This window comes from Lepisosteus oculatus, chromosome 3 (genome assembly GCF_040954835.1).
Source record: "Lepisosteus oculatus isolate fLepOcu1 chromosome 3, fLepOcu1.hap2, whole genome shotgun sequence".
NCBI lineage: Eukaryota > Metazoa > Chordata > Actinopteri > Semionotiformes > Lepisosteidae > Lepisosteus > Lepisosteus oculatus.
Window position 1 is genome coordinate 15,208,723 of NC_090698.1, and position 12,286 is coordinate 15,221,008.

General features: G+C 42.1%; 1 protein-coding gene across 3 annotated transcripts in view; it reads left to right on the forward strand.

Annotated features, from left to right (window-relative positions):
• Window positions 1-12,286, forward strand: part of myo5b (myosin VB) — a 115,931-nt gene that overhangs the window by 95,574 nt on the left and 8,071 nt on the right. For 2 of the 3 annotated variants that reach the window (XM_069186910.1, XM_069186909.1), the window contains 7 exons: window positions 965-1,204; window positions 2,727-2,821; window positions 6,269-6,346; window positions 9,083-9,281; window positions 9,430-9,523; window positions 10,179-10,322; window positions 11,327-11,478. In XM_069186910.1, coding sequence (XP_069043011.1) covers window positions 965-1,204; window positions 2,727-2,821; window positions 6,269-6,346; window positions 9,083-9,281; window positions 9,430-9,523; window positions 10,179-10,322; window positions 11,327-11,478 — 1,002 coding nt within the window. The remainder of the gene's footprint in view (window positions 1-964; window positions 1,205-2,726; window positions 2,822-6,268; window positions 6,347-9,082; window positions 9,282-9,429; window positions 9,524-10,178; window positions 10,323-11,326; window positions 11,479-12,286) is intronic. The other variant, XM_069186911.1, reaches the window with a different exon arrangement.

Genomic DNA, 12,286 nt, shown 5'->3' on the forward strand with positions numbered 1-12,286 from the left:
GGCAAGTCAGAATCTAGAGATTGGAGGAGTACAATCTTTTAAAAAATCCTCCAAACACAGATACTGTAACTGGAATTGTCTGCTAATTGTACCTTTCAAAAGTGTTTGATTGTTAAACACCGGAAATTAATGTGTGGCTTTCATCTTTGAGGTGAGAGGGCAGGGGCTCTGACAATGACTGGCAGAATCCCCTTTGTTGGGAAATTTAATTTAATGTAACTCTCCTTTGCCTTTCAACCAGATAATTTGAGAAAATATGGGTCCTGTCCTTCAAGCAGCCATTAGTATTCCGGTGACCACAGTCGATCCTTCTTTATCTCATAACCAGCAGTGCTCTGGGATAAGAGTTCCCCAAAGTACATCTTTCTATTCCTCCTGGCTGTTGGAAACTTTGTAATTCACAGGGGATTCTTCTTTCCCATGCTGTAGAATGGCTCATCAGTTATAAAGGCAAATGTTTGGAAAATGGATGCATTTGAAAGAGTAAAAATTGGATTAAGTTGTCTGGCTGGTCTGTTCCTTAAGCACAGAATCAAGCAAACCTCAGAGCAGCTTTTGGGTAATGAAGAGTTATACCAGGTTTAAACATAGCCAATCAGCACTACCCCGAAAATCGGTCAGTACAAAAGAAGACCGCGTAGTACATAATCTATTAAGACACAAAGAGTGGAAACAGTCTCTGTGTTACTAAGGAACCTTGGAGTGATGTTCACAGATAGTAGGATCATTTACATTAGGTTGCAGAAACGACAGTTGCAGAAAGATTTTTTTTAAGTAAGGTTGAAACGATGTCCTTCTTGTATAATACCTGGGTCCTTCTATTTTTATATTCCTGAATAAAGACAACCGATCTCTCTGAACAGCTGCATTTTTAGGTGGAGCTCCTAGAAAAACTCGCCTGATACAAATTACTCTCCTTGTATTCAATACCCATCACTTTTATTTTTCTTCTGTTACCCGGCAGAGACAAGAGCTGGAGTCTGAAAACAAGAAGCTGAAGAATGACCTGAACGAGCTGAGGAAGGCCATCGCCGAGAGGGCCACGCAGAACAACTCCTCCAATGAGCTGCAGGAGAGCTACAATCTGCTGCTCAACCAGCTCAAGGCGGCCAATGAGGAGCTGGAGGTGCGAAAGGAGGAGGTACTAATCCTGAGGACGCAGATCGTGAGCTCCGCCCAACAAAAGGAACCAGACAAACGCATTGTAAGTCCCTTTGTTCCCCTGGGCATTGTGGGATTGAGTGCTGTCCTCGGTACTTCAGCACAAACACTGTGCATTTGTGTCAGTGCAGCAGTCATCCTTCACTGTGGAGGTCCAACTTTGAACCTTGAACTGTCTGTCACTGAAGCAAATAAGTTTTTAATTTCCCCAGTGCTTTTAGGTGCGTTGAAAAATTTAGCCACACAATTTCACAATGAATGGCAGTCAGGCATGGTTTCGTTTTTTTTTCATATTAAGATTCTGTGGTCCATTCCTGCTTGTTTCACAGCTGTGATCTGCCGGCTGAAATTGCAACAGAGGGTACAGGGTGTGTAATTGTAGATGTAATTGCACTTGATGCTTTTGCTAATTAATTGTCGTCCTGCACGCAGGAAGGGGGAAACAAAGGCGAGCACTTTGATGACAGCAGGCTGCAGCTGAAAGGGACAAACGTATAAGGAGCTCAGCTTGAATGTGGGGTTGTGATGCTGTAGATTAATTTGATGTAGTGGGTTTTCCTGGTTGTGTTGGCACTGGGAGCAAATCTATTGACGGCTAAGAGATCCATGACCCAAAAGCTCATAGCACAGCACTGCTTAATTATAAACACTTAATTATACAGCCCTACAAATCTGCTTTTGAAGTTGCTGAGGCTGTTTCAAGCTGAATTCCCTCCTGGTGCTTTTTGGAATCTGAATTCATGTTTTTCACTACTCATTTTTTCTTCTGCTTCAGGTGGCTATATGCAGAAAAACTTTAATTGTAACACCAGGTGATTTTGATACAACTGATAGAGAAAGTAAATCTGAAAGCATTAAGTATATATGAGCTGGTGGCCAAAGCAGTAAAATCTCAGTTTTCTATTGTGTTTTACAAAAATAAAACAATCTGATTCTATGGAAGGGTGGGCATTTGAATACATGTGGAGAGGATTTGTGATCAACAAGGACTATTTAACACTCTGTTCCAGCAGCCGCACTACACAACAGATCAGGTGGAAAATTGCAAAATGAATTCATCAATTGAATTAAGGGGGATATTAAGCTAGATAGGACAATGCCAACCTATAGTGGAATGTAGCCAGACAAAAGCGTTAATAAGCCCTATGCTTACAAAGCGCTGTAGGATGTCCAATGAGTCAGTAATCAAGACCTCCATTTAGCATCTCAACTGAAGTCCTGTTGACATACCGGGGGATTGATGTGGAAATTCTGCTCCAGATGTAAGAGCCCCAACCAGCGGTCACCAACACCACTTAGCATGCACCCTGGTTTCCTTTTGAGGTCTCTCTAAACCTTCCCTGGCTTGTGACATCAGACTACAAGTTGGCAATGGGGCTTTCAAGTAATTCCGTGGAGAGTGTAAAGGCTGTGCAGCTGTAAAATAAATTTAAAAAGTCATGATGCTCCGGTTTGATATTATTTCTTTGTTTACTGTTATGATTAATTGCCTGGTTTTACAAAGTCAGCCCAAGGTGGGCAAGTTCATGGCAGAACTGACACTGCTGCTGTTTGTGTGCTTGCAGGAACCCAGCACTATGCCTGAGTGGAATAACAGCAACAAGAACATGAACAGGGACGAGGCCATTCAGGCCTACCATGGGATGTGCGAGTCCAAAAAGTAAGTGAACTAGCCTCTGATATATTAGTAGTAGTCTCTCCGCTTCTTTAGAAAAGGTAGCCTTTTTACTGCATCCCTCCCTTCAACAACAGGCATGCCTGACAAGATCTGGTCCAGACGAGAGCATTTGAGCTCCGGGAAGTGAATCGTTCAAGTGCAGTAACATCTTCCTTTAGCTGAAGCCCAAATCGGTTTGGAGTCATTTATGAAACGTAGCCGTTTAAAGACAAACCTCGGATGTTGTTGAGGAACTGAAAACAATTAAAAGGCTCAAGGTCAGCCTATTATCAGGTCAGTTAAGAGCTCAATGGTGTACCTGAAATTCATCTGGAACGAATGCTTGGAGGTGTGAAGGTCCTTAAAACCGGGGTTAGGAACCCCAGATTGTGGATGACCATGATGTGACAGATTTAGGGGTGTTTTTGGATACTCTTACACTGTTTCTTGTGTGTATCTGTGTCATGCTTGCGGTTAAACACTTTTCCTAAGTTCAGTTAGTGGCACAACACCTGTATATACAGTATACAGCTTTTTCAGTTGATTCATTGAGTTTGTTTTTCTCAGACTTATTTTTCACAATCACTGAAACTAATGAAAGGTCGTAGTACACATGAGGAGGGTGAAATAAAAAGATTAAAACAATACTGTTTTTGTAGAACCGGGTGGCTGAACCTTTAATGGGTTGGTCAAACTAGAGCAGGAAAAAAAGATTATTTTTTCTAGCATATACACTAATAGTGAAAAACAGTTGCTGTGAATTTGTAGAATTTGTGCTCCCTGTTCTGCGTGTGGCACTTAGCTATGAAAAAAATATATTTGCTCAATCATGTCACAAATAGTGCTACTGTTCAGAAAAGAAAATACAGTAAATTCAGTGGAAGAGAAGAGATTCAATTAAGAGTTTCAGTTCTAGCTACAATTAAGCTTTGCAGTTCAGTTTTAATATAACTGTAAAGTCTTACCTGGTGTAAATTATTGTTTTTGCAGTGTCTAAGAAAGAAAAACATGTCTCTGTTTATTAACACACCCTGGGTTGTATCTTCACATTTAAAATAGAGTAGCAGTCCTATATTATTAATCTCATCTTGATTTGAATTCATCTCTAATGTGTCTGCTCTTTAATAATAACTGGAAAAGCATATTACCAAGATTGAGTTTATCTGTTGGCCATTTTCCTGGGGCAGAGTGGGAGGCATGAGAAACTTAGATTGAATAGTGAGCTTTTGTTGCCATTCTTAAGATGGATTTGAGACTTGTGGTGAAATAAAAGTGCTATTACTGGTATGCTGAGTGGCTACAGCAGAGAAATGAGCAGTAGACTTTAGAGACTTTAGAGTTCATAACAGAGGTTACAATGGTCAACACTGTATGATGTTTTATCAATCTGTTCATAATCTAAATTCATAGATTTCTGCCTTGCAATACTGCTACTGTGGTGGTTTCCAGGCAATAGGAATGGCTGACAGCACTGTGATGATATCAAGATTACTGGGGAAAATGCTCCCACTTTCAGTCTGCCAAAAAGTCATTCTCAATCATCAAACCACTAAACAAAAAACAGAATGAAAGAAAAAGACTACACCTGTGTTAGCTGAAATAAAGATCCGCATGCTGTGGTGGAACTAAGGGAGCAGAACCAGTTGGCTTTGGCAATATTTCAACGACCTGTCAAAGGGAAATATGATTTAGCATTCTGCATTGACTCAAAAACTAAAGTAACATTATTTTTAAATTCCTCTTCTAGCCTCTAGCTTGTGAGGTTTGTGAAAGCCATGACAAACTGTATTAGTCACTAGTATGCAGGATCCATTTCTGATCAATGAGATTTGAAAAACATAAAATGGGCAAAGGGCTATTAAAAAACACAACTGTGCAGCTGTCTTTGGCATCGGAGCCAGCAGGACATAGTATTACATTACTGCTCATGCATAATAGCTAAGTAAACAACAGTTTTTAAAAAAATATTTTCTATAATTTTATTAACAATGCAGTTTTGCTCCAGGGTCCATCTGGTTCGTTCTAGGTTTGTTTACTGCTTGTGCATTCCAACATCATTACTTCATGACCAGCGTCTAATGTTGTGACAGTGAGTGAAATACAAAACCAATACATAATATACACCTTTCTAAAAAAAGCTTGTTTTTTTTAGTTTGTCTTTTTCTCCTCCCAGAGAAAATGTGTTAAAAATGGTCTGCTGTAAAAGCAATTACCCTGAAGAGTGTGGTTCTTCCTTTTCCAAGTAATCTTTGCTTTTAAAAGAGCCATTTCAACCCATAAAGTCCTGCAGTCAACTCGCTGACAAAAAAGTCACTGACAATTTTCTGTTAGTAGAGGAGAAAAAAACTCCATCGATCTGCACAGAGGCAGGTCTTACATGTCAGGACCTAATGTAAGAGCCTGTTTGTTAGACAATAGGAGTCTGCACAGTTTGTAGAGCACATGGGCACTGACTGTCAGTTTCTCAGAAATTCCCTTTGACAGTCTGATCAATAGCCACTGCTCGTATTTTTTAAGACGCATCTTTGAAACTATGATGTAGCACAGAAATGCAATTAATCGGCTTCTGTTCTGACAGAAGGCAGGATTTGAAAGGTATTTTGTGATATTTGCAATTCCCCCACAGTATGACTTTCAGTAAGAAAAGTGCAAACATAACATGGATGTTGTTAAACTACAAAGCAACTAATCCTTCATTAAAAAAGCCTTTCTTGAGCCCCGTGACCCTTGTTCTATGTCTTATCAGTTGGCTGGTTTCTTGTATACTGTACAGTATATGGAGGTGGAATTAGTTAACTACGTACTGTATATGAAGTCCTGTTCTCTCAGGAAAATCTTGGTCTTAGGGAATTTAACACACACTTTGAGAATTAAGAATTAAGAAGGGGTTTGTCATTTGACAACTGTTGAGTAGTACTGCACAAATTAGATGCTTTCTGCTTTAATGCCGTTGTCTGTTTCCACAGCTTTGCTTGCTACGTATACTGCAGCTGTGTGGAGACAGATATAGGGCTGGGGAGGCCAGGCAGGGCTGATTTACACAGCTCCTTCAACCAGCTGATAACAGGCAGAGCACAATCAGGGGGCATCACAAGGAGAAGCCAAGCCACTCGAAGTCAGGAGACAGGCCCAGGCAGAGTTTAAGACAGAGACTAAAATAAGGAACACCATTTCTGCTGCCTTGGAGGTCTGTTGAGATGCAGTGTTTAAGAAAGCCCTTAAAATGCTTTCAGTATTTTACATGGTGTGCCAAGTGGCTTTCCAGCAGACAGCGGCACATTGGCAAATAACAGCTTGGTCTCTTTCCATGTTACTTAGCGTTGGCTGCCTTTTCAAGTGTGCGTTTTCCTTTCAGCTCCTATCTTTGCCAGCGCTATTAATCTGTCTTGCTTTGTTTTCTCCACCCTGTCCTTCTCCTCCTTCTCCTCCTGCTGTGGCTGTGGTTTCCAGCAAGGCCCAGGACTGGGGCTACTTGAACGAAGATGGGGAGCTGGGCCTGGCCTACCAGGGTTTAAAGCAAGTCGCCAGGTTATCTGCTTCTCTCCTTTCCTGCACTCAGCTGTGTGTTTCGTGCATGTTGGAGCTGGGCACACGCTGAGCTTTGTTAGCCTTATCTGTCATGTGAGACTCATGTCTGGCCATTCATTGCCATTCTGTGTCACTCTCATCATTTGGAGGGATGTGATGAAGATCCTGCCCTCACAGGGTACTTGGAATGTGTGCTCCAAGCCACTGCCATTGGGTTCTTCAGAAAGGAGCATGTTTGAACAGAATCAGGGTGAAACAGTCAAGGACCTATCAGAAGAGAGCTTGGCCACTCGAGCTTCCATCTAAGCTTCAACGTTTAAACTGCTGTCTTTTTACAGGATGTCTTCAGTGTGTTTTTTGTGGAGATCAGGAGGCCTAGAAAGGTGATATGTACAGATGGTATAAGCCTCAGCCTTTTTTTTTCACTCTTGTCGATTTACATTCTTCCAGCAAAAGCAAAGACCTCAACGCAGACTCACATAAAATTATTACAAGGGGCAAAACACATGAAGAACTGAAAGTACAACATATACTCACCTACGTATTTAAAAGCGCTGCCTGGTGGGCAAGTAAAGTTTTAGAGCATTTAAGTAACTGTGTCCAAAAAAGAAAAATTCCAAGGGAGTATGTGAATATGTTTATAACTTCACTGACCTGAGGTCTGTTTTACAAGACTGCAAACACTGGAGATATAGACACAGCTGGCATCAGCACACATGTCTGAAACATGCGAGTCAGGAAAAACGCACTCCCAGTTCCTTCCAGTTTTTTGGGAATGGGCCGTGCTGCTACTGGGAGCCGGAGCTGCAAAACAAAGATAGATTCTAGGAAGTGAATTTGTCACTATGCAAAAGTGAAAAAGAGTCAAAAAAGAGGAAGAGAAGTGGCTGATCCAACATCTTAGAAAACAAGCAGTCTGACAGAAGAACTCAGACAGGTGTTGCATCTGTGCTGTTGATATAGGTTCCTAGGATATTCCCTACCTGATTGTCTCCATATGGCAGATCTCTTCTTCTCCCTGTTTCCTGCGGACAGGGGTGTGCGATTATTCCACTCCCTCCATCATGCTTTTCATATCCCCACTGTGACCTGTGCATCGTCAGTCATCCTCCATGTCGTTCCTGCTGTGCCTTGACCATAGAGGTCACTTGAAAGGCAGGCAAGCATATGCTTCCCTCAAGTGCTCATTGTAATAGAAGTATTCATCTCTCACACTATGTACAGTTTCGAGAAAAAGGGTAACTTCACCATTAATATTGTAAGGAGAGACGTTCTGTGTCAAAAATGCATATGAGTCTGTGATATACAGGTGAATCTGTATTAGTATTGCCAATACTCTCTTACACAGAACATATTTTTCTTTTTTATTACATTTGGTTACTGTATGTTTAATAGTGGTCAAATTCCATTATTGGTCCTGACATATTGTGTCTCATGGAATTGAGAGTAGTTTCCTTTTCTCAAAGGAAAGATTCACCTTTTATTACTCTAAAATGGCCTAAAATTTTATTACTCTAAAATGGCCTACTGCAAGTAGTATGTATTTCCTAAAAGTGTTTTTATGAAATAAAAAATCTGGTTATTTTTACATTGACTAATGATTGAATAGTTAACAAATAGTTTTTTAAAAAAACTTCTCATACTGAATTGTGACTTCCTTTCCCCCTCTTCCAGGGCTAATTAATTCTTTGTGTCCTTTGGTTCAGTTAATTCTAGTTGCAAATTAGCTGAGGGGGGACATGTTAGGTGTCTCAGAAATTCTTTGAGCTCTGATAAGATTTGTATGCAAGATGTTTTTTTACCTCACAATTTGAACAGTCAAGATGTACTGTATGTAAATTGAACAGCTAACTGCAGCAAATTGGAGTTCAGAAAAACAGAATGGAAATTCAGTTTTCACAGAACCCAACAGTTGCCTTCTTATCAGACATCAAAAGCTCATTATTTTATTGAATAAACATTTGCTAACGTACTGTATTAACTCTCTCAAAGGTTATCTCACCCTTTTACAAAATCAAACAGACTTGCAGTACGTGGAGTTTTTCCGATACAGTAGAAAGGAAGTCTACTTTGATTTTTCTTCATCACCCTGTTAGTTTTATGAAGACTAGGAAAAAGTGAAGGCATGAAATCAAAGCTGAAATAAAAGAATAAACTGTAAATATTCATTGTAGTGTATGTAGCAGTAAGGATTCATACAGAAATATGATGATCTTCAACTGTAAGAGTTCGTACAGAGAGATGATGAAGATCTTCCTCAGCTCTGAGAGCTTGTATAGGAGATGTCAATGTTCATCATAGTTTATGCAGCTGTAAGAGTTTGTACACAAAGATGATAAAGATCTTTCTCAGCTCTGAGAGTTTGTATAGAAGATGACAATGTTCATCATAGTTTATGCAGCTGTAAGAGTTTGTACACAAAGATGATGAAGATTTTTTCTCAGCTCTGAGAGTTTGTATAGAAGATGACAATGTTCATCATAGTTTATGCAGCTATAAGAGTTTGTACACAAAGATGATCTTGCATAGGTTTATGTATCTGTATGGATGTATTCGGAAAGATGATGAAGATCTTCATCAGTTTATGCAGATGTAAGAGTTTGTACAGAAAGATTCCTTGCAAAGGAATTACACTGGCAAATTGTTCTGTAACCTGGGGTTCAATGCTCCTCGCAGCCCTGCAGGGACAGTAGTATTTCTCTACATGCCTGTGATGCTTGGTGTTCTCTTCCCCAGGCTGCTGGAAGGCCAGCTCCAGACACAGAGCCGGCAGCACGAGGACGAGCTGGTGGCCCTGCGCACCCAGATCGAGGTCCTGAAGGACGACATCGAGAGGAAGCAGGAGCTGCTCAGCCAGACCCTCTCTCTCTCGCCCGAAGCGCAAGTGGAGTTCAGCATCCAGCAGGAGATCACCCGGCTCACCAACGAGAACCTGGTGCGAACCGTCTCCCCCGTCTCGCCCTTCAGTCTGTCTGCTCTGACCAGTCCCACGTCCAGCAAGACGAGACGGTCGCCTCATGGAACACAAGTGACAAGTGTGCGCGGCTCGCCTTAACACCTCTGGTTTGCTCCTGGGCTTCTAGGACCTGAAGGAGCTGCTGGAAAAACTGGAGAAGAACGAGAAGAAACTGAAGAAACAGCTGAGGATCTACATGAAGAAGGTCCAGGAGCTGGAAGGTGAGAGGAGTAGCAGTTCATGGGGAGTTTCTGGTGATGATATCAGTCCTTTCACTCACTTCTCCACTTTGTCTGGAGGAGGTCTGTTAAGCTTACGTGTGAGAGAGCAAACAGGGCAGGATTTAAATGGAATTTCAATTTCAAGTGTTATAAATGCATCAAATATATTTTATGTAGTGTCTTTCATGGTACATCATCTCATGGCTCTGTACAGTAAAACAGTCAAACAACAGAATAATACACAAATTTGAAAGGGTACATGAAGCAGAATTCAAAGCTGGGGTATAAAAGTGAGCTTTAGGGCAGGATGTGATACGAGTCGGGAGATCAGCCACAGGCTTGAAGCACCAGAGCATCAGTATGGACTCTTGCTGTCTCCCAGAGCTCAGAGCTTCGAACCATGATTCCAAAGTGCAAAGTGGACAAGGGGTGTGTAGGTACACAGGGGGTGACAAGGGAGTGTAGTCTGGCTTTGACCCACTGTCATTTCATCGGGACAGAGATTTCAGTTCTCTGGAACCCTCTCCCAAGTACTTGCATGTGCTCTCTAAATGAAAAAGAGAGGACTTCTTTATTTTAAAAAGTGCCCGTGCCCCAACCTCAGTCTGCCTCTTTGGTCTGACTGGTGTGCTCCATCTCCTGTCTCCCTCTCCAGTATCCCAGACTTCGGAGAAGACGGAGAGGCCGCGCCATGAGCTCACCCGGCAGGTGACAGTGCAGAGGAAAGACAAGGATTTCGAGGGCATGCTGGAGTACTGCAAGGAGGACGAGGCCCTGCTGGTGAAAATCCTCATCACAGGTACAGTATCCTGGGCTAGAGCTCAGTCTCCACTGCTGCTCGTTAGGAAACTGGTCAAATCCTCATCACAGGTACAGTACAGCCCTGAGCTAGAGTTCAGTCTCCACTGCTGCTCCTTAGGAAACCGGTCAAATCCTCATCAGTGGTTTAGAGGCAAAAGTATTAGGAGAAGCCAACAAGGGAGACAATTTCTTATCCAAGGTGTATTCATGCCCTTGAAGCAGAGAGTTCTGACATCACCACAAAACCCTTTTTTGCACACAAGTAGCGTGAGCCCAGGCTGGACAGTCAGCTGTGCACCAATGAGTAGACACAGCAGTCCTTTGCAAATGGCAAACTGCCATCAATTTCCTATCCCAGGTCCATGAGGAGACCTTTGCAGAACCAGGGATTAGTTTTAACCTGATAAACTGTCTATCAACCAGAATATACAGTATGTAGTTTAACGTGGTGAGTTTCTAGTCTTACACATTCCTTTTAACCAAAAGATAACACAGCATCACCAGTAGAAATGTTTGGTCTTTGACAGTCTTGCAGATGTTCTTAATAGATCATTGATTAGAGCCAAGTGGGACCAGTTGTTTTGTTTTTTATTTTCATAAAAAGAAAAGAATGCTGTAAAGTGTCACATACTGTAAATCGCTCCAGGTCTCTATTTCAAAAGTTGTATGGAATTTTATGTTCAAGGTTTGACTGATACTGCAGTGTGTAACAGACTCTACCTTGTGCTGCAGAAGCTCCAGAGCTGCTCGCATGTTTTCCTGTTTGCATATTATCTGAAAGACAGTTTCAGAATTTGAAGCTTACTGGATTACAGAACGTTAAATTATTATCAGTAAAAACTTAATAGTACTTGGGATTGCCAGAGCGTCCTTCACAAGTCTTACCTAACGTATTGTTTTGTTACACATGAAGGATTTGTCTGTGTTCTTTCTAAAATGGTGTGCCCTCGCCACGCTAACTATAAGGAGACTTAGGGCTGTCACTGTGCTCCGTGTTAACAGACATGAAACCGCAGATGGTGTCGGCCACCGTGCCCTGTCTGCCTGCCTACATCCTCTTCATGTGCATTCGACACGCCGACTACATGAACGACGACCAGAAAGTGCACTCCCTGCTCACCTCCACCATCAACGCCATCAAAAAAGTGTTAAAGGTACCGCCCGCACGAGCTGTTTCAAGGCGATGAAGCAAGGAGCTCAGGCAGGTCCCGGTTATCTGTTTTGACAGGTCTGTGGGGCTCGTTTTAAAGTGCGCAGGGCGTGGAATGCTGAAAGCAACACGCAAACGTGGATTAAGGATTGATGCCGAATTCCACATTTAGAGGCTGTTCATGTGGGAGAACAATCTCTCGTTTATATGTGGGGAATCTACCCCAAACTTGGTTCGGTGGAGCATGACGACACAGACTAGACAGGAGGCAAGGTTAGCAGCTTCACAAGGAAAAGTTTATTGCCCTTTAGGTTGCAGGAGTGTACTGTTCACTTGGGAGAGATGGGGGGAGAAAGAGACTGGAGACAGAGAAAGAGGGGGCGCAACGCTACCATATTATGTGTCTAATAATATAGCTGTTCAACTTGTTAAGTGATGAAAGTGGCCCGTTCACAGATCAACCTGGGTCCCCCTGACCCAAGACCTGCACTGTTTCCCTTCTGTCTGAACAGAACTGACAGATGTGTGGTGGTTGTGTTGCTCTTTATAAAGCCTCAGGTTTCCCGAGCCTGGTCATGACCTCTCCACTGTTTTTCCAGTACTTAGTCGTAACTGAGCTCTTATTTGCATAAACGAAACCTTTACTGAAGTCTTAACATGCCTTATTGCACCTTTTTAAACGGATTGCAGCTGCTGCTACTAGGGATTTCAAGCTGCTGACGGGCATTCCTAACGAACTCGAAATCGGAAACTTGGTTTAGGAGCTGAAACCAAATTAGCGAGTTAAATTGTTAGTTTAAAAGAGCTGTGCT